At 44.9% G+C, this 22,677-nt stretch overlaps 1 protein-coding gene across 12 annotated transcripts in view; it reads left to right on the top strand.

The window, feature by feature from the left end:
• RBFOX2 (RNA binding fox-1 homolog 2) overlaps positions 1-22,677 on the top strand; it is a 175,154-nt gene that overhangs the window by 93,585 nt on the left and 58,892 nt on the right. For all 12 annotated transcript variants that reach the window (XM_071551675.1, XM_071551676.1, XM_071551679.1 and 9 more), the window contains one exon: positions 17,966-18,190. In XM_071551675.1, the coding sequence (XP_071407776.1) occupies positions 17,966-18,190 (225 nt within the window). The remainder of the gene's footprint in view (positions 1-17,965; positions 18,191-22,677) is intronic.

The raw sequence follows: 22,677 nt of genomic DNA, 5'->3' as shown, positions 1-22,677 counted from the left end.
TTAGACTGTGTGATGGAGCCAATCTGTGGCAAAGAGTATGGTGGGGTGAGATACAGGAATAAAGAAGGTGGTGACTGAAGGCTGTGGTGAGAATTTGGGACAGTTCTTGCTCCGTGTGTCCTTCACAGGGACATGGGTGACAGATTGTGACCGATGAAGAGGTGTAGCCAAGGAGGAACTGACCCTCTTGGTAGCAGAAAGAATTTAGGTCATCCAAAGCCAGTTGCAAACCTTCATCCTAAGAGAATTTTTATGAGACTCTAGGTCTTCAAAGCTTCTTTTGATCAAAATGCTGCGAAGGGTGTGAGAATGAATTTATCTGGTAACATGGACTTCAGAGTGGTGGGAAAAATACTGCAGAGATCTCAATGCTTCGTAAAAATACACGGCTTCTGAATACTTTGTCTTATTCAGTGAGATGAATCCAAATTGAGCTTAATCAGATTAAAGATCCCTGAGCTGTATTTTCCATCAAGTCTGAAACTGCAGCTTTGAGCAGCCCAGTGGTGACTTCGGCCCTGGACAAAATGAGGGTCCTGTAATGAGCCCTGTTCTGTGGAGGTGAGAAAGGCAATGGCTTCACTGTCCCTTTCAGCTCAGATTTCTCAGGACTTTTTTTGGGGTTTTGTTAGGAGCACTCTTAATTGGTTTTGACAGTGAGCTGCAGGAGTTAGTGCAAGTGTGGCACAGAAGAAGAAAGCTGCACTGGAAGCTGCAGAGCTGAGCATCTTTGTTCACATCCATGCCCTCCCTGCCTCCTGCCTGCCAGCTCCAAGCCTCCCTGCCTTTGGGTGGCTGGGGTCCTGCTTGGCAGCTCAGCCACGTGGCCAAGAATGCACCTCCCAGCCAGACCTCTGTTTAAAGCAGAAGTATTTAGAAAGCCAGTGGCTTTTTTTTTTTTTTAATGGGTGGGTAGGAAACTATTAGCTATGTTATTTGTAACACAGAGAAGAATAGCTAGAGCTGAGTAATAGGAATTTCTTAATGTTTTGGAGGAGCATAAAGGAAGATAAATTTAATTCTTTAGGGAGTTTGTGGAGGGCTGTAGTGGCTTTCAAAAGTGTACTAGGCCTCTAGGTTAGCTGTGAGGCTCTGTGTGTCACTATACTATATTATTCTGAGACACTCTCTGGCCTACATCTAAGAGAAAAGAGTCTGGTGGCAGGAAGGAACCATATTTGATTGACACAATTTAAATGCAGAGTTGTGATGAGCCTTCTGGCTCTACTGCTCAGGCAATCCTAGCAGAAGTCTTCCTGTAGCCAGTATAAAATTGTAGAATCATAGAATGGTTTGGGTTGGAAGGGACCTTTTAAGGTTATCTAGTCCAGCCCCTCTGCAATGAGCAGGGACATCTTCAACAATCCAGCTGTGAAGTGGTTCCAGAATTGCCCTCAGCTGTATGTCCCAAATTTCTCCTGGGGATTACGGTGCCTGCGTGAGCTGCTCCTGTGCCCCTGTGTGAGGTCAGCTGTGTTAGTCCTGCTCTTACTTAAGTGCATGGAGATGAGACTCTTGATTAGGTGTAGTGTTGGTAGTACGCAGCTGAAGCACAGCTCAAAACTAGAGGCTGTTGCTCAAACTGTTTCCTCTGTGATCATCTAAGATGCTGGTGAATGGAGCTACATCCAGCTGGCAGCCGGTCACTAGTGGTGTTCCCCAGGGGTCAGTGTTGGGTCCAGTCCTGTTTAACATCTTTATTGATGATTTAGATGAGGGGATTGAGTCCATCATCAGCAAATTTGCTGATGACACCAGGTTGGGAGGGAGTGTCAGCCTGCTGGAAGGCAGGAGGGCTCTGCAGAGGGATCTGGGTAGACTTGAGAGATAGGCTGATTCCAATGGGATGAGGTTCAACAAGGCCAAGTGCCGGGTCCTGCACTTTGGCCACAACAACCCCATGCAGCGCTACAGGCTGGGGACAGAATGGCTGGAGAGCAGCCAGGTAGAAAGGGACCTGGGGGTACTAATTGACAGGAAGCTCAAAATGAGCCAACAGTGTGCCCAGGTGGCCAAGAAGGCCAGTGGGATTCTGGCCTGTATCAAAAATAGCGTGGCCAGCAGCACCAGGGAAGTGATCCTTCCCCTGTACTCTGCCTTGGTGAGGCCACACCTTGAGTGTTGTGTTCAGTTCTGGGCCCCTCAGTTCAGAAAGGATATTGAGATGCTGGAGCGGGTCCAGAGAAGAGCAACAAGGCTGGAGAAGGGACTGGAGCACAAGCCCTGTGGGAAGAGGCTGAGGGAGCTGGGGTTGTTTAGCCTGGAGAAGAGGAGGCTCAGAGGTGACCTCAGCACTGTCTGGAACTCCCTGAAGGGAAGTTCTGGCCAGGTGGGGGTTGGTCTCTTCTTCCAGACACTCAAGAATAGGACAAGGGGGCACGGGCTCAAGCTCTGCCAGGGGAAATGTAAGTTGGAGATCTGAAAAAAATTCTTTCCAGAGAGAGTGCTCAGGCATTGGAATGGGCTGCCCAGAGAGGTGGTGGATTCACCATTCCTGGAGATTTTTAAACTGAGATTGGACGTGGCACTGAGTGCCATGATCTGGTAAAGGGACTGGAGCTGGACCAAGGGTTGGACTTGATGATCTCGGAGGTCTTTTCCAACCCAATCGATTCTATGATTCTAAGATCAAACATGGCTCTAAATTGCAGGTGGTCCTTCTATCCTGTTGTGCCAAACACTGGGATTCTGGAAGGGTTTATGTCCTAGTCATGCAAGGGGAAGCTAAAAAAGCAATTGAAAGAAAGTTTTTCAGATATATCAGTCTTCCTGTGAATCATCTAGTGCATTTTGAAGGCCTAACAAAGCAAAGCTGACAATAAATATGTTGGCTGATGTGAACTACTACCCATGCTGTTGTTGTCCACTTTTGAACATTAACTCTTTCTAAAAGTATAATAGGACAGAAACAATGCTTGGTGTGTGATGATGTGCTGTTCAGAACCCGTCAAACAAGATAAAGTTAAAACCAAGTGTCGAGGGCTCATGCTGAAGGACGTTTCTCAGGTTTGACAGTGATGAAGTATGTCCGTGGTCTGTGCTGGCCCATCTGGGGGATTATTCCATGGAGCCTACCCAGCAATCTGGGTCTCTGGCTTCACAGGCTGTGTGTGTTGGGTTGCAGGCAGACATCTGTTTTGAAGGAACATGTTTGTAGGACAGAGCAACTGTCCGTCTGTCTGTTCCTTGCAGTAGCTTCAGACTGCGGAGAAATTATTTCAGTTCCTTTTGTCCTCATTGCTTTCGATCAAAAATTTTACATCTTCAAAGGAACAATTCACTTCTGCTTTCTTCTTTTTTCAGTTAATTGGGCTCTTCTAAAGCAGCAAGGATTATCATCTGGACCACTTAGATACTTCTGCTGCAGGATCTCCTTCATCCCTGACCTCAGTTAGTGTTATGCGTTTCACACATCACATCTTTTAAAGGAGGCAGTTGCACCTTTGAAAATTAGAAAATCTGGCAGAGTCTGCCAAAATTTTGTGGTGTTTTAGGTCAGCTGTCAGTGATAGTAACCTGATCTATGGCAAATCGTTCCCTCCCTCTCCCCAGGGTACCTGCTCTGCCCTTTGCATGCCAGTGAAGCTGATATGATCCAAATTAACTTTTACATCTGTTTGCATTTGTTTTCTGAGTCATGAGAGGTCCTCAGGAACCACAGATTTAAGTGTTTTCCTTCCTAACACTTTTTGTATGGTATCAAACATGTTTTTTTTTATTCTTGCCTGGGATTAGATACTGGATTTTTCCACATTAGCGTGCTGCTGGATATGCAGCCCATCATGGGAATGACATGGAGCTGCACAGTCAGCAGAGGAGCACTCATTATTTTGATGTCTGCTGTAAAATGGTGCCTCCTGCTCTAAATTACTTGGTGAGGTAACGCTCGTCTTCCAAGATGTTTTCCTTTATCTGTGTATGAGGTGTGTTAATAACATAGGAAAGTACAAGGTGCTTTTTGGGTCAAGTTGATATGACTTGTGTCTGGATCCTTTACTATCAGTGATATATGAAGGACGGGGGGGGGAGGGGGGGGGTGGTTAGCAGCAGAGATGTAAAATCCCAGGACTCACTGTTAGCAAAACAACAGGATTGTTGTCACTCTTTGAGTTACACGGCTATGACTGCTATTTTGTACTTTTAATATAAACAGCATCTTTCTGGTGGCATGGCTGGTGACCAGTCTTGAAGGAGGAAGGGATGCTGCTGCTCTTTCAGGAGCAGAAGCGATAGAGGGTAGTGGCAGGTGATTAATCCACCTATTCAGTAGGCAGCTGCTCTTCCTGACATGGAAAGAGATTTTGTTACTTGACAGTTCAGTACTTCAGTTTGGAACCATTTCGTGCCACAGAGCAGGACGATGAGAGAATTTCATTAATAAGAAACTGCTATCCCAAGCAGCTGTGCAGCACTTGAGTGCTGCCTTGGTCTCTTCCCTTGACTATGAGGACCAGGGATGAGATAGCAGGAGCTCTGGATTGCCATAGGAAGCTCACTCTTGATGTACTGCAGGGCCCTTTCTGTGCATAGCAAAGAACCGGCTGTTCTCCTTCAAAGGTCTAAAGGCAGCTGAAATAAGACTGCAGGGGAATTCAGCAGTTTAATCCAAGGCTGTGCATCTGGAGACCTTGCCGAGTTGTCGCATAGCCTTGCACGCTCCCTGCTGTGCCTATACCATGACAGGGCTGAGCCATTTGGTGCCCAGCTTGTACTTAAAGCTGGGCCAAGATCCAGGTATGAGGAGTATCTTCTTGCGCAGTCCGAGAGGCCTCTTGGACAGCATGTGATGCATTGAGATTGTGGTTTAGTTACTGTCATCTTTTAAAAGATGGTCCATGGGTATCAGGAAAGGCAGAGATTTCTCTCCTTCTATGTACTATTCATTGCAGCCTTTACCTGGAAAGGAGATGCCGTGGTATGGCTCAGTTAGCCAGGGCAGACTAGTTTTTGCCTGTCATTTAGGATAACCCTTTGTTTGCTGGCTGCTGTTTGTGAAGGTATCTTTTTGTCTTTCTTTCACTCACAGTAGGCGTACTCATTTTCTGAAGCCTTCTCCATATATTGTGTAACCAGCAAATATCTTTGATCTTTTGAGTCTAGTGAGATATGCAGTGGAAGTCATTGTGAAAGATCATTTTTGCGTCTGGCCAAAGGTTTCATGGCCCTATAGATCTGATGCTGACTAAGTGTCTCTCTATGTGATTTTGATTTTCTGCACAGTAGTTACCCTGTGAAATTGTCTTTAAACAATGAAAACTTAGAAGTGAGAGTGTAGCAAAGGTCCTAGTTAAAACTCCAAGTTTTTATCACTATGACAGTTGAAATAGCCCCCAGTACATGAAGGGACATGCAGGTGATAGTTGAGTAAATGCATGGTTGAGTAAATGAATGCATTTTCTGTTACATCCTAAACCTATTTTTGAGCCAATTTTGTTGGTGCCAGTGTTGGCCAAGTTGTGTACATCTGTTAGCATCCCACTGAGAGGCCAGCGGAGCTGCTCGCAATGGAGAAATGCCTGAGTAAATGCGTGACTGAAATTAAGGGAGGGAGTTGTGGGGGGAAGAGGCAGATTGTCACGCATTTTTGCTTGACCAGGTGTTGTTGAGCTTTTGGGTTTGTTGGTCTTAGTTTTTTGCATTTTTGAAGTACAGTATTAAAAGATTTAAGACCCTGTGGGGTCTTCAAGGAAATTATTTTCTTCTTGAGTAGGAGCACCCAAAAGCGGAGAAAGAAAGCATGTGCTAGTTGTGTTCTGCACCCCTCTGGAAAGCAGAGCACTTTACTTTTTCACGGGTGTTTCTACTTGTTTGGAAAGTAACCGGAGCTGTGCTCATGAATATTTGAGGCTCTCAGGTGCCTGGTGAGGGCTGGAGGGAAGTAAGGCCAAGGGAGGGCAGGCGGTGTGGGAACTGGAGGGGCAGAACAGGGAGCGGCCCTGGCCCTGCGTGGTTGTCTCTGCTCTCTATGCTAGTAGACTTCTCGTTGGGATGAATGTGCTCTGAAATATTTATTGCCCTGTTTAAATATTCATCCTTGCAACGGCAGTGCAGCCTGATGGCCGCAGTGGAGCCTCAAGGGACAGGGGCCACAGCAGTCCCTGGCATTTCCTTTCAGTAATATGATAAAAATATGTTTAAAAAAATAATCGGGCATTCCCCCACTACAAGATTGACAGGAGCAGTCAGGCGTGCATTTTGGTGTTTCCTCTTCATGCCAGAGACTTGTATTTGCTCTCAGGCTCATGTGCTGCTCTTGGTTGCCAGATGCTAATGCTTTTTTTCCAGGCCTGCATCCTAGAGTGAACGGCTTTGTTTAGCCTGACACTGTGTGCGTGAAAGGGGAGGTACAGAAAGGCAAACTGACTGGCTGAAAGGGTATAAGTTTTCTGTAGCCTGTGCTGTTGTCTTTCTGTAGGTGTGTGAGGAGGGGGGGGATAAAAGGACCTTTAACACACTTGGCTGCGAAAGGTGGAGATCTCCTGAGAATTATGGGGGAGTGAATTTCACAGGAATATAATGAAGGGAGCTGTGGATGCTGAGCACTACTAGAATGGGATGCCCTTATATCAATTTAGCATTTAAGTTTTATCAATTTAGCTTCGGTAAAATAGAGCAGTTTAAAAATGGGACTGCCAGTAACACACAATAGTTTAATGTGACTGTTTGGTATATCACTGCTGTTAAAGCCACACATGCTTTGTGTGACCAAGGCATTGATGTGGTGGTGGCAAGAGAGACTGGCCTTCTTCCAAAGCTGCTGTTGAGCATGGGGGCTGCAGGAGCTGCATTAATCACACCCAGCCCAGGAGACGACACCTGAAAGGTGGTCAAATGTGCCTCTGATCTCGAGCTTTACCTCTGAGCTGTGCAGGTGGCCTGTTTAGGGGAGAAGTCTATAGGGGTTTGTGGTTAAGGCAGGAATTTGGTAAACATACATTAGCTGGAAGGCCTGGGGGAAAGAGGCTTTAAAAGGCTTTTATAACAATGGGGAAATCTTTCCTGAGATGCTTGACAAATTCACTGTATACAAACCAGCTTTATGCTGGCTTACATGAGGCTGCTCTAGAAGTTAAGTCTAAGTGAAGCAGGTAGTGGCAGTAACATATGCTAAATGTCTAGGTAGCCTCTTGTTCTCCTATGAAGTGGCTTTCAGGTGCATTTTCAAGTTGCGCTTAATGTAGCGTAACTGTGGGCCGCTGTGAGAAGAATAGTCACCTTCGTCTCTCTGCCCTGGCCATATGTTCAGCCTCCTCACTGCTTTGGGCATCGTGCTTAAGCAGATATAAAGCGAGACAGTTCAGTTTATGACCAAACAGATGACTATTGTTTGGATTAATTTTCTGGCAATGGCCGTGGCATGACAAGATCTCACAGCAGCCGGAGAGGAAAGCAGAGCCGCTGATTCTGAGGCCAGTTGGTAGTTTATCATATTAGGTGGTACACAAAACTGCACTTAGGCTTTTCAATAGCTTGTTCCTCTCCATAAGGTGAAGTCATTTTGCTTATAAATGTTTATACTGCTTAGTTTAATCATCTTTAATTTATGTGCATTGACTTCCACCAGCTCTTGTTAGCTTTCCAGAATATTGTCGTATAATCTGGGTTTAGATCATCTCTTCTGGCCGTAGGTGTGTTGTAGGTCATTATGTCTCACTGAGGTACCTCTGTTTTGAGTGACATAATGTTTTCATCACAAAGGCGCAAAGAGATGGAAAGGACTGAGCCCTTCTCAGCAGCTGACCTAATGACTGTCATTTAGAAATCAGCAAACAAAATGAAGTGGTGTCTTTTACCAGAGCTGAATTTATCAGGCTCAGCTTTTGCTATAGGTTTTCTTGATACCTTTTGTTATTAAAGATTATATGCTTGTGGTTGTTTTCCCCCCTCACAATTAATATGTTTTCACAAAATAATCAGTTGCCACTTAATATATTTTTTAATTGTAAGCAAAATAAATTGGGCTTTTCAGGTTTTTCAGTGTACAACCATGTGGCTTTTTCCAATCTTGTGGTCATTTCTGTTGCTCTTTTGTGTTCCCTTTTGAATTTTTTAATTCTGTTTTTAAAATTCATATATGGAAGCATGTGTTTTACTTTTCACCTGGCCCAGGCCACGTACCAAGGCAGCAGCGCTTCACACATCCTACTTGTTGGTAATATAGCTGAACAGCTGTAGTCACTCTTCGTACCAGGCTGCTGCACTGGTGAGTTGTTTCCTGTGACTCTCTGCTCCTTTCCAGAACCTCTGCTTTCCAGGACACACAGTGTAGGCTTCCTTGAAAATGGAAAACTACTCTTGGAACAAATGAGTAGCAGGAGATAGGAGAATCCATTACTGAAATGGAAAGTAAGTGTGGGAAGAAATCTGCATTTTCAAACCATCAAATTTCTGTTCTCAAACATGTGCCAAGTCAGTCCCAGACTTCCTCTGCCCTGCACCCTCAGAGCAGCTTGATATAATATTGCTGTGGCGTGCCTGAGTCCTTCTATTCGAGTCACAGATGGGTCCCGCTTGCCTCATCTCCTGTCTTCTGTACTGAATTCTGACCTTACCCATGATAGGCCAGGGGCAGTGAAAATATGACAGGACTGAAACGTTTAGCTGCTTGCATTAATAAAACCCAAAAGCCCCAAGAGGAGCTCTGGTTTTGTGTTTAAGTATGCTGAATACGTCTCGTCCCCCACCTTTGCTTCATAGTCACGTCCGAACATGCAGCTCCTCGCTATGGTTTCTGCCAGCTCTGCAGTTCTTTCCAAGGCATTCAGCTCTCTCCAATTGATTCCAGATGTGTTCTCCCCTTCCCAGCACTTTCTCCCTTCCTCCTCCTCCTGCGCTGGCAGCAAAGGCAGGACTGCTTTTTTCCTGTGTGATACTGGAGTTAGTGCAGGCAGATGAGAGGACTTTCCTGCTGGCTGCTGAAATCTGGGGAATTGAAGGGACCTATGTAAGTGAAGCTGCCAGACAGGGCTTTAAGGTTTGTCTTTCCTCCAGGAGCCAAACCAGCTCAAAGCAGCACCTCTGCACAGCTCAGTACTGCCTTCAGCTCACAGCCTGCACAGCAGGGGAGAGTGGGACAGGAAAGCCTGATACCAAAAGTGATCTTCAAAATCCTTCCTAGAAGAGCACTGGATATAGAGAGAGATCTGGAAGAGTCTATTACAGATAGCTGTGTTGCAGAGCAAGGGCTTTGAGAAATTCTTGTGACTAAAGTAGATACAAATCTTTCTAAGGGGGACTGAATGAGCTTCATGAGGATTTAAACATTCAGGAAAGCCGTTTGAATTCTTGAGGTTGCAGGAATAACTCTCCACGCTCACTGAGGTTTGGTGATGTACTTGCAGATACAGGATGAGAATCCGTTTGCAGAGTGGAGACATGGGATGAAAAATTGCTTATCTGTCCAGCTCCAGTGACCTGTTTGGGGTTGGAGAAGCAGATACTTTTTTTTAAATATGTCATGTGTAGAGTTACCGTCTTCCCTGAAACAAAGCTGTGCAAAGTGAACAATCTGACTACAGGATTAGCTGAGGTGACAGTAGCTGTGACAATACCCTGACAGCCTGGTCAAGAGATACTGTGGGACCAGGTGGGATTTTCTTCCCTGTTACATTTCCATATCCTGTAGCCCTTCTTTTTTTAGCAGCACCAGGAACCACTGGTCAGTTGTCAAGTGTTAGACCGAAAACCAGCACAGGAAGGTCCTCTGTGCCATCCAACGTGTCACATACATGAGTGCCCAGATACCCTGGTGCTACTATGGACCACTCCTGAAAGAGTAGTTACCACATTCCTGCCCCACCACTGGCCTCTGCTTCCCTGAGAGAGGATCTGCAATCAGGCAGCTGAGAGTGTGATTGGTTTGCTAATCTGCTGAACAGCTAATCACAGTTAGTTTGGATTAAACATACGTGACACATCTGCAACACACTGTTTCTTAGCTGTGACTCATTTGAATTCTGGTCTGAAAGAAGAAACTTAAGCGTCTTTTCCTGACAGTAGAGTAATCTTTGCTGTGTGGGATGTGCTTCTGCCACTCTGGGTGCCCGCTGGATTAATGTAGGACTGGATGTGTAGTATTTTAGGACTTTATTTTCATGGTGATTTGTTGAAAGCTAGTTGTCTTATGGAAATCTTTTTCCCCTCAAGAATGTTCAATGTGAATGTGAAGTGGAAAACAGTCACTTGGAATATTGCTTGGGTGGAGAGAACACAGCAAGAATAGGTGTTGAAGGATCAATCTGGAACAAAAAATAGAACCTTAGCTTTTCTTCTACTTGCTGGCTCTGTTCTGAAGATATACCCATTGTGGTGACTTCTTCCTTTGTTTCACACTCCTACCCCCTTCTCCCCAATAATTCTGGAAGGTAGTTTCATTCCTAATATGGAATGGAAACAGATGTTGAGACCCCGATGTCATCTCTTGAAACAATTTTCTCTAATCAGCCCCCGAGAGCGTGAATTGATTGAAAGCATTTGTTGGGATGTCTTTGTGCCAGTAACATTTAACTATTTTTTTTTTGAGTGGGGAATAATGTAGATTTCAGGAGCAGATGTCAGTGCTTTTAAAAATCTGAAAGGTATGTTTTAGGCTGGTAAGTAGATGTGGCCCCAGGCTTTATTAATGTTGTGTAACTCTAAAGCTTTGGCTATATCCAACAGGAAGCCTCTTTGCAGCTTGCCCAAGGGCTTCTTACAAGTGTGTATGCATTGAGCACTGAGAGCCTGTGTAGGGATAGAGTAGAAGTTGGCCATTAGTGGAAATGGTGGTAGCATGGGGATGAGTGAGTGCTTCCTGTGTATAAGAGTAAGATAAGACTATAATTTTCTTTTATCCTTTCCTACAAAGGGAGACTTGAAGTTCTTTTCTATAACGTTCTTAAATGCATTAGGAAAAAGAAAAAAGGCCAGCTGCTTTATTTTACAGAACAGTTTTTGGTGCAATGGAGTGATAGTGTGTATTGGAAGATAACTTGTTCTTCCTTTGCTTTACACATCTAGGAGAAGGAAGGGCAAGATTAGATAATTTAGTGCAAGCTTGCACCAGGAAATTGAAGGAAACATGCCTTTAAATGGTTAGCTAGGTGCAAGCTGGAGTACAGGCATCTTTTTCTTCTTTGTTTTTTTCCCTCTGGTGCAAGATTAGCTTATTGAGGCTTAACTTAACTCAGTGCAAAAAGCATTTTCTAAAATGTTTACATCCTATTGAAATTGAAAAAAAAGAAAAGAAAAAAACATATGAAATACGTATGAACTTTCTGCTGTTTTAGCAAAACTAGTGTAAAACTTCAGCAGATATTTGCAGAACTACCTATAGATAGACCTGTGCTTTTGGGAGGATTCAGGAGGAATTGCTGTTGTGCCCATGGTAGTAGAGTCAAAATCCAGCATCCTGTTCTGTTACCCTAATGTGTTGTAGATCAAACAAAGATCAAGCTCCAGATGTGCAAATGAAATACAAAACCTCTTACCACCCTGTTCCTCTTTTAGGTCCCTTATATGATCAACCCACACCAAGAAAAGAGTGTTGATTTTATCAGTCTGGGTCACCAGACACACAGGCATGCCAGCCTTGCTCTCTGGAGTTACAGAAATGCCTTTGTAGTGTGTACTGTGGGTGTCAGGTTAGGGTCACGTACCCCTCTGAATCCAGGAACAGGTTTGTGCAAAGATGAAGAATGAGATGGTTATATCCTTTGTATGCCCTTATTTCCTTTCCGCCTCCAGATTCCCTTTCTGTAGGCATTTTAACCACTCTTCCCATTCAGAGGCTAATCTGTAATGAAATGACTGTGATAGACAAAGTGTTACTGCTTAATTTTTGGAGAGTTGTATGATGATTTTGGTTGCCTGCATGGCCATGCCGCTCTTTTGGGGTGTCTGGTGTGTTGGAAAGCTGTCACTTTATCATCCTGTACTTCACTTTGTCTTATGTTTGAGTATCCCCATGACTAAAGAGCAAAAGCAGAGTTTTAAGAATTAAGGCTTAGGTTCCACCTTCTGTGAGAGCTACCAGCGTTGGGTGGGGTTTCTCTTTGGTGTAGTGACTTCCCCAGCCTGTGTTTTTCTGGAAGGGATAATGCTCTAGGTCCGGGTGGGTGTGGGCAGTGTCATTAGCACTGCTTTGTATCCATGCCCATTTGTGAAGAAATTGCTTGCTGATACATTTGTTATCAGCGGGCAAATTGTGGGATTGCCTGGGGAGAGGGTTAATGTCTGCTGGAGACTGCGGCTCCCTGGCAGCCTGAGCTCATCCAAGAGCTGGTGCCCATGGCCCTTCCCTCCCCATCTTCTCCACCCCCTGTCCTTTCTGGCTCTTGTTCTCCTCCAGCTCCTTGCCAAGCCGTTTCAGCACTCTTAACTGGGAACAAAACTAACCTGACAATAGAAAGTGAGTAATTTTTTTTTTAATTGGGATATGTGCTGGAAGGGCTCAGCGGTGGGCAGGCTGGCAGGGAGAGAGGGCAGGAGTGCTTAGCCCGAGGTGGGAAGGTGGCAGCTTCAGCCAGACCCCCTCTGAACTGGCAGCTGAGAAGTGGGAAGGGAAACTGTTGGAAGGGGTTTGGGAAGGGAACGGTGCTAGATAAGTCTTTTCGTTCATCTGTGAGAAGGGGAGAGGGAGGAAACTCTAGCCTCTTATTATTATTTTTATTATTTCTCTTGCTCCTAGGCAGGAGCCTTGTATGGTAAGCCCTTTCTCTCTTGCCTGTGTACAGCTGAGGAGCAGTGCTTTGCTTCTTGTGCTGGAGCTGTGTGTGTTGTTTGCATCCCTGGCAGGAGGCTGCGACCTGGGTCGTAGGAAGGACTGTGTGGTCCCCACATCCCCCTCACTTACAAGGATCCCTTTGATGCAGAGAGCTGAGGGTGGGCAGCAGCTCCAGGTTGAACAGTCGTGCCAGGCTCTTCAGATCCCAGCTACAAACATTTTTGCTGTTTACGGAAGGGATTAGGTTAGTGCAGAGAGCAAACAGTGTAGCCTGGAACACTCTGGTCTTCACAAACAGGTTAATTGCCTCTGTTAGCTGCAAGTCGGTTGCTTCAAGGTTTCATAAAAATTAGTTCAGTGAAGATACACCTATTAGAAACCCCATTCTACTAACAGGCTTATGCTCCCATCTGTACCAGTGATTTGAGGGTTGGCAGAGTTCAAAGGTATTTTTAAGAGATTATTTGATGTTTGTATGCTGTGCCATTTCTCTGCACCTTGTTGTGATGCTTATGACCCACAGTCTAGTTATGGATAGCAGAGACCCGTTACCTCATGCCATTTTGCCATGTCTATTCAGAAATTGTACCAGTTTAGCTTTACCAGGATTATAATTTTTATTTGGTTGGTTATGCTTAACTACCTATGCACTTTATGGTGCATCAATACAGAAGAAATCAGGAGCTGCATTGCTATAAGGCTCCTTTCATATTCCTATAATTACATTCATTTCTTTAATGAGCAAAACAAAACCACTCCTTCACAAAACAGACTGATCTTTGACAGTTTTATGGACGTAGGAGGCCTTTGTGTGCATTTCTAGCGTTTGCTCCTGGTGCTCCAGTGCCGTGATCTTGGATCACCACCTGCTGTCTGCTGAAAGAATTCATCCTGTGTTGCATTTGCTGAACCACATTCTCCTTGTTGAGACATCATCTCCATTTCCCACCCCTCCACAAGGTACCACTACGTGCATTTACTTACCGTTCGTCTGCATAGCTTGGAGCTACAAAGTTCATTAATTAAGTTAAAGCTGCATAAACGCTTAAGAAATGTGTCCCCATTAGGGATTTTTCACTGCTTTAGCTCATTTGTTTTTTAAGCAAAATGTGGGATGGGTTTCTAATGAGCAGTGTAGGCAAACCCCTGACTTATGGAAGAAAGTTGTCACCTGCAATGACCTGACTGGACCTTTGTAGGGCTGAGAAGAGGCCTGAAAGGGGAGCCCAGATGGATATCGGTATCCTTCTTGTGCCCTGAGGGCTTGGGTGCTGATGAACAAGGTGCCAACATTTTGCTTTGAATTCCTACCTGATGTGGACGAATGATTTCTGTGGGAGCAGAGCAACAGAATGAATAGCAAACACAGGAATTAGTGCTTCTTTTTTTGAACTACAAATTACCCTGTACCCTTCTGAATGTTTTCCCTTTTTTAAGGAGTATGTGTTAATTATACTGAGTTCCACTTGCCCTGAACAGCCTTTCCCAGACTGAGCATGGGATGGCAGCTCTCATGGTTGATGCATGGCAGCACAAGGTCATGGAGGGAATCTGGAACTGCCAAAATTATTCCTGCTACCAACTGTCTGTCACACGCCCCTCCTGAAGACTGCTGAGCTGATGCATTGAGGCCGAGAGAAGTGTCTGCTTCTGAACATTGGATAAGATTTATTTCATGCCATCACAGAGGTTTAATAGGACGCTAGTTTTTGTGGGGAACTGCAGGCAGGTTTTCCTAGTCCTGTGATGGCATCCTTGTGTGTGTTAGGGGATGGTAACTGCTCTTGGACATACCTATCTGGGTTTCTTGTTGCATTTAAGTAAATGTTTCAGTGATTTTCATGAGCTAAAACAGGCAGGATTGGCAGTGCAGTGAGATATGTTGTCAAGATTGGATAGACAAAATACCTTCTGTTGAGTCTCTCCCCTAAGTATGTACCTTCACACGGAAAACTGGGGGTTTCTTTGTGCTCTTTGTATCTCCTGAGAAGTGTGAGAAGCAGCACTTCTGATTGCAGGATTTTCCATGGTGGGTTAGAAGAGTTCAGATTCTATGTTTGAAGATTAATGGGATTTTTTTTCTGTGTCCTGTGTTAGTTCTGGAAAATGTGAAGTGTGCAAATGTTGAAATTTGGCAGAGTAACAGAAGAGGCAGAATCTCCTCTGGGTTTGGAGGATATCAGTATGCTGTGCAACCTGCAGAGATCTCATCAGGAGTCCTTTCCTGCAGAAACTAGTGGAAACAGAGAAAAAAGTAATTCTGAAGCACCAAAGGAAATTAAAATTACAAAAAAAAATCAGATGGGAAATATGTCCATAATCATATAAAGAGAAAAATAATTTGAGATACAGATAATCCATGAGATGATGAAACCTGGACAAACATAATGGTGATAAATCTCCAGATAACCTGACATATTAAATGAAGGATACATTTGTAATAAAAGATAGGATTTTTGCATGTTAATGTGATTTGAAGGGGGAGAAGGAGTGACAGTGGTATTAAAAACATTTCATTCTGCACCAAAAATCCTTTCTTTGAAAACCTTAGGAAGGTCAGAATGAAGTAATAAATAAAGTTACCAGGATGTTTTGACTTGAGAGGTGTGATAAAACTCAAAATAAATACATATTATCAAAATGCCACAAGGAACAGAAGAGAGAATAAGCATTTTTCATCCTTCAAACATTTGTAGGTAATTGAAGAAGGGGGAGAAAATATTTAAAAGATTGAAATGCCTTTAAACTGGAAGGAACAGTATTAACTGAGGGGTAAAAACATTGAAAATAAAGTTATATAAGGTTCATGTGGTCGCATTTTAAGTCGTCTAAGAGCGAGATTAAACAAATGCTGGACTGTGTCCTTTGGGGAGCAGCCCTGCACCATAGAGAGGACGGCAGGATAGGTTTTGTTTAGGGCTAATTAGCATTTTCTTCCTGCAATCTGGGATGCTACTGGCTTGGAAATCTGGCTTGTTTTGAAAAAATTGGAAATAATTTCTGCTCCTGCATCTTTCCTGGCGTTACCCTACCAATTTTTTAATTAAAAAAAAAATCTGTTTCCTTTGTAGTCCTATTTTGAATGTAAGAAAGGGAGAGACAGTGTGGGTGCTATTGAAGCACACAGACAAATACAATGAAATACTGTAAGCAGAAGAGTTTGGAAAGGAGACAGTATGTGGACAGAGTCGAGCTGTCGTGTCAGGGGATGAACAGTCTGAGCAGGTGAGCCACAGGGGTGCTGATACCTGGTTTGCAGTGGGATAGCCTTCGTTTCACCTCGCCTGCCTCCTTTTTTAGAACTCGCTATGTGGATCTTGGTGGTGGCTTTAGGTAGAGTCAGAACTGCCCAGCTTTGAAGCTGAGAATGGCAAAGGAATGAGCAGAAGTGGAGTGCTGGTAGAGCTGCCCTCGTTTTGGTGGGGGATAAAAAAATCCTGTCCTGCTTTTGGAAAATGTGCTTGGTGTGTGAAAAAGCCTCTGCAGACCTGTGAGCACGCGACGCAGGGCTGCAACTGCTCGGGGGAGTGTGTGCAAGGAGCTGAGTGCTGGCCGTGGCTGGCATGCTTGCCTGAATTCTTCTCTCTCGGATAAGGCTGCGGAGTTTCGTGTTTCTGCAGGCAGCAAGGCTGTGCAGTGGCTGGGCTTGAGTTAATGAAACGGTGCAGGCCAAGGCTGCAGCTCGGCTCCGCTAAGTGGTATTGAATGCCCTTCCCTCTCCTCCTCAGCTGTGGGAGTGCGCGGCCACGTGGCCCCCAGGGGAGGCAGACCAGATAGACTAATGTCAGAGCAAATTTGGGATTCAGCCAGCGTCTGAATGACCCGGTGCTGGCTGGAGGTGTGCTGCATTTATCATTGTTTCCTTCGGCCGGAAGGGAAAGCTGCAGGTAGGCTGATAAAGAAACTGAAAGGTTTGTCCAGCTTCACTGGAGGTCCGTCAGGTCCTGCATGCTCTCTCCTGAAAGGCTGCTTGGTAATTCCCACTCTGCCTTTCTTACCCACGGGATAAGGTCTGTTTCACTTTTACTCCATTGATTTAAGCATGCTGGTGTCAGAATAGGCTCGAGCACCTCCAGGCTTTGTGGGGGAGGACCCAAGGCTGGAACAGCAGCCAAAATTTAAAATCAGGATTAGTCTGTTGACATGCACATAAATCAAACAGCCCTCCTATCATAAATCTTTTCTGTGGATTTTTTGTCTGCTGCGGCAGTGAAGCAGTAGGAGCGGTGCAGCAGCCTGGGCTTCCCAGGGTTGGGCTTCAATGTCAAGGCTTTTCTCCTTCACCCCGGGTGGCTGAATACAGCTCCCTGCTTCCCCCTTGGTGAGATCCCTGCAGAGGCTGCAGGGTTGCATGCTTCTTTGTTTGCTTCTTGTGGTTTTTTGACATGGCGGTGTAACATTTCTTACTGTCTTTTGGGAATATCTTTTGCATGGTCAGTTCTCTGTTTCTGAGTCATCTTGTTGATGTCAGCAACATTTAAGTGCTAAAAGCTTCTAAAAAGTTCACTATCCTAGCATAGAGGTCTCTGTGGGATACCCCAAGCTGAGGGAGGAGTGGGGGATTAATGTCTTGTGTGATGGTAGGGATGCTCAGGACTAGGAAAGAGTGAATGTGCTCCAGGCTTGCGATTTCAGCTCAGTTCCCTACAGCTCTTTGATGTCTTCTGCATGGCCAGCAAGCAGCAAGTGGGATATTCCAGAAACTGATACCTGTGCTCTGTACTTGGTGCTGCCAGAGCAAAGAAGGGGGCTTCTGCACAGATGGGTTTAAAAGATAAACTTGTTATTATTACTGTAATGTAACAAGGAGTTGTGCTCTGAACCATATGATGCTTGTGAGCAGAGCAGTGACTCTCAGCTGGAAGAGATGGGCTCGTTTACTGTACTTTTAGGGATATTCAAGAAGTCTGTTCTTCTCTCTGTGTTTCCTTCTCTCTTCCAATGTGTCAGTGCCTCCTCCCCCTTCCAAAATAATGTGTGTAAAGCTTTGTGTGAGATCACAGCAATTTGCAAATCTCATAATTTTTCTCCGTGTACCAGCCAGTAGCAAGAAAGTTGCTCTGAAAAGATTAAGAAAACAGTGTCATGGCTCAGAGGAGCAAGGTGTGCTCTTTTTGACAGAAAAGATAAAAGAAGATTGTACTATATTATTGTGGCAGGGGGTGGGATATTCACACGAACAGATGTGTGTTGTTTCTCAGGCTGATGTTTTGATGCATCTTCTGTAGTATAAAGCTGTTTTCTCCTTTTTCCTTTCTCAAGGGTAACCAGGAGCCAGCAGCAACTCCTGATGCAATGGTGCAGCCATTCACCACTATACCATTTCCGCCACCCCCACAGAATGGGATTCCCACAGAGTACGGGGTGCCGCATACTCAGGACTATGCAGGCCAGACCAGCGAGCACAATCTGACGCTCTACGGGAGCACGCAGCCGCACGGAGAGCAGAGCACGAACACGGCCAGCACACAGAACGGATCTCTTGCAGTAAGTGCAGAGGGTGCAGAGCCAGGACAGCAGAGCAGTGCGTTGGGAAAAACCCTGTTGATTGGATTGCTGTTCTTAAGTATGCAGATAATTAGCAGTAGACTTGAAAAGGAGAAAATTATAAACAAAATGTGGCTTCTGACCTTCTGTTACTAGGCTTCCATCTTACCCCTTTTGAGCTGGTGTCGGCAAAGTAAAAAAAGAAAATAGTGCTTGAAATCATGGTGTTTTTACCATGGTGGCATTGTCCAAAGACAGTCTTTTACAAAAGTGTTAATTACTTTGTGTTAATTGGCAAATGGTTCAAATAAACATGATGGAGGCAAATTCTGGAAGGTTGACTACAAAGAATTAGGGTGAGCACGTGCATTTTAGATGTAATCCCAATGTGATTTTGTTTTTAGGAAACTGCCAGAGTAAAAAATTACCTTTCTTTGACTTTCTGAAGATGGCAGGGAGCTTCAGGGGGCGAAGATAGGAGAGGAGCTCTCAGCTGCTGGTCATCCATACGCCAAACCAAGATTTTCAGCATCTTCTAAATTTTTGCTTTCTTCTTTCCATGTCCTGGAACTGGCACTGGGCAACATGCTGGCAGATTATCCCAGGAAAAGCTTTATCCACCCCTTAAGCCACTTGTTAAGACTTAACTTCCTAATAAAGAGCCTTATGGTGAGAGCCTTTGGTGCTCAGGGGCGGATTTAATCTGTTAATGCTTTCAGTTTTACTTGTAGTTGGTGTTTGGCTTGTAGAGATTATTTTTTTCCCTGGTAAGTACTGAATGAATTCATTGCCAACAGTTGGAAGAACTGATAGTGCCAGCTCGAGTGTGCCCGGTTCCCGGCATGTGCCTCTGTTCCACTGCAGTGGGTTGGCGCCATTGGTCATGACTTTGTGAAGATATCTTTGATTTCATTCTGGGAATGCCTTAACTTCAGCATCTTGAAGAAGACAAAGAGTACAAACCCTGTAAGGCACATTGATAGTGTGTAAAAGGAACTTTGGGTGCCTTACTCGGCAAACAGAAATGTAGATGGGAAAAGATCAGGTAGGAAATAAAACTTAGAGCTGGTGCAGTGTGCAGAAATACAAGTCATCATTTCAGTACCAGATTGTCCAGTGTTTTTCCTACCTGTAAGATTTGGGCTGCCCATCTCCAGCAAACAACTATCTCGTGTGCTGCCAGTTGGATGGGGAAGCTGGAAACATGAAGTAGAACAGGGCAGTGGCTTTCCCCATGTGTTTTTGCTGTTCCCATCCTTGTCCAGAGCTTAAGAGCATTTCTTTTTAATGGAAATGATGCGACCTTTGACCTTGAATGTAAGCTCTTGCCAGCCTTCCTGCTCCTCTTCCATATTAGGAGCCATCTCTGTGGCTCTGCAGGGCTGAGCTCTGTGTTTTATCAACTTATGCCGGCTCCAAGGAGCCCACAGCGTGTGGCTAGCCTACGAGGAGGGACTGGGAGCCCATCTGTGCGGGAGGGAGCATTGCTGAGAGGCAGTGATGTTGCCAGGAGTCTGCAGAGGGAGCCTGATGGGCAGGGGTTTATCCAAGAAACAGGCTGAATAACACACAACACTTGTACTGATCTGTTGTAAACAGGTGGGCACGTCTGGTGTGACCACTTGATGTGGTTAAAAATGTGTGAGCTGAGCATGCAGAGTCAGCCTCGCGGGCCGCAGCTGGTCAGGAAAGGGTGAGGGCACAGACAAGGGCATTCCTGTGGCTGCTGTGGCTGGGACTGATCAAATCCAAAGGATCCCAGATGGTGGCACATGAAGAAATCCGGGGGGGGGGGGGGAGGGTGCCTCAACCAAGGGCCTTTCCCATGCCAGACTTTCACATCCACTGCATCCCAGATCTTCCAAGTCGCTTTGTCTTTTTGTCAAGGGCTCCTTCTATATGAAGTTATTTTTATTCTGTGGACTGCCTTGGGATGTAATTTCTTGTAACTTTTCTCCTTCTCAGTGCGCTGATTAATGATGTAGGATCATAAGGTTGTAGGGGATGGAAGAAGGCTCAGTACTTACTCAGGCTAAAGCCTGCTATTAAAGTACAGCAGAACAGCTTGGTTATTCACCTTAAAAATCTACAGGTAATGTCAAGCACCTTGTCCATCACATGCACTGGTAATTGCTTGTTGGACATGCGTGTTCAGTCCATGTGGACTAGACTGCTATGCTTTAAGGCATCTTTTCCTTTTACCATTTTCTTCTCCTGCTCAAGCAACAGTGCTAACTTTAATAGAGTGAAAAGTCATCATGGGTGAGGTATGAGCCTTCCCTCCCATTCTTGTGACTGACAAGCACAGCTGCTGTCGTATGAGTAAAGTTGATACCCCAGACCAAACAGCTGGTGGGTTTTTTAGCTGCCGTCTTGAAGCCTGTGCTCCCATGGGATGATTCAGAAATTCCTTTGGCCTGATAGATAAGTTCTCTGCTTGCTTTTAAGAACAGGGCCTATGCTTGGTCCAGTTGGCGGGACAGACTGAGGCAGCAAAAGGTGTGCTCAGATGGCAGGGCCTTCCTGATTTTCAGGCTGATAGTCTTTTGGATAATTTCCAAAGTAACAGAGAATATTGGATGGCTTAAAGGTCCCTCATGGAAAGGGGAGTTTAGTCTCCCTGGTAAGACAGTACACAGCAAAATGAAGGGGTGTGTAACAGGGTCCCTAACACACGGGGTGGGAGCACCTTTTCATAGAAACTTGGCAGGTTATTGTGGGCAAGTCAGATTGAATGATTTGAGATTAACAGTGGTATCTGAGTTAATAGGCTGTGTTTTGGAAGCCTGAGATCAAAGATCAGTAGTGAACTTCTGTAAAGTACACTTTAGGAGTCAAAGTCCATTCCTTCCTATGCAGTCTAAAAGCCCTGAGCAAAGGGGAATGACTGGTTGGTGTCACCAGCTAAGGATGAGCTTGGTTCTGGCCATCTGTAGTGGAAAGCATTTAAAGCTCTCAGAACAGGAGCATGGAAAAGAAATTGACACGATAAGTAGCGTAATACAAACAGTTTAATATTTTGGAATCTTTCTTTTATTTTAGGACCAAGCCTTATCTGTGGGTCTTAGTTTCTTGCCTGGAATGCAGGTGTCTCAGTCTTCATCTCCAAAAATCTGTCCTTTCTCGTGATACTGTCCCAAAGCACAACTGAAAGAACGGGATTAAAAATAGGCTGAGGTACCAGACCATATTTGGCCTACTTGGTCTGCCTGTTGCAGCCTCTTAAACAGTTGATGCTTTGCATTTCACTTCTTATGGTGCTGAGTCGCCTGGTTTCTTCCCCCTGCTCCCTTCTTGGTTTACTTTAGTGCACTTATCCCTAATGGAGACACCCAGCAGTTTGCTGCAAAGGGAGATGCTAATTAGGCTGCAGTACCTCTGGCAGCTGAGCTGATCTAAAAGATTCTCTGCTGTCAGAAAGGAGATAGCTGGCTCTAAGCACAAACTCCCACTCCTGTTTACTGGCTCTGGCATTCCTTCCGTGAGCCACTCTAATTCACTGACCTGGCAGAAAGCTGTCCAATTCTTTTGCTGGGTTAATGAATTATAGCAGCTCTTAGAGGGATCCAGCAAATGCTGTTGTTGCAAGGTGAGTGTATGGAGAGCATGGCCAGAAGCCGAGAGCAGTTGTCAGCTCTCTGCATCTCCTGGTCCTCTACCCGCAGAGGGAAGATTAATCATCTGCTGAACTAAAAATGCTTGCTTGATAGTAAATGCAATGCACTTAATACTGTGAGCTGATTATTCAAGTTGTTTCTCTTGTTAATGTCAGAGGGAAGAATTTGTATGTCTGTATAAATTGTGGAATGCAGCTGGAGGTATAGAAGTAGAGGAATAAGTTTATGTAAATTACTTTGCATGTAAATGGCAGGTGCTGTCACCTTAGTGTTACGTTGTCATGAACCAATATAAAGCATTATTTAATTACAGAGCGTAGTGTCTTGGCTTCTTGATGTGCTGTTGTACTGAAACATACTTAACTCCTCTGCTATACCATAAAGCGATATTGACTTTCCAGTTTCGCAGAGGAGACACATCTGTAGTGGGGGACCCATATATGTCATGTTCAAAAGCAAGACAGAGAAGGTGCTTGGTCATCTGTCTGTGCCCTGTACATAGAATCATAGAATCGATTGGGTTGGAACAGACCTCCGAGTTCATCAAGTCCAACCCTTGGTCCAACTCCAGTCCATTTACTAGATCATGGCACTCAGTGCCATGTCCAGTCTCAGTTTAAAAACCTCCAGGGATGGTGAATCCACCACCTCTCTGGGCAGCCCATTCCAATGCCTGATTACTCTCTCTGGAAAGAATTTTTTTCTGATATCCAACTTAAATTTCCCCTGGCAGAGCTTGAGCCCATGCCCCCTTGTCCTATTGCTGAGTGCCTGGGAGAAGCTTTTGAAAGAGGAGCCAACAGTACCAAGGATTCCTCAACTGACTTCTGCAACACATGGATGATGTTATAATGATGACTTTCTCTTGGG

This window comes from Pithys albifrons, chromosome 3 (genome assembly GCF_047495875.1).
Source record: "Pithys albifrons albifrons isolate INPA30051 chromosome 3, PitAlb_v1, whole genome shotgun sequence".
Classification (NCBI taxonomy): Eukaryota; Metazoa; Chordata; class Aves; order Passeriformes; family Thamnophilidae; genus Pithys; species Pithys albifrons.
Note: the sequence above shows the minus strand (reverse complement) of the source record. Positions and strands in the feature narration are given on the sequence as shown.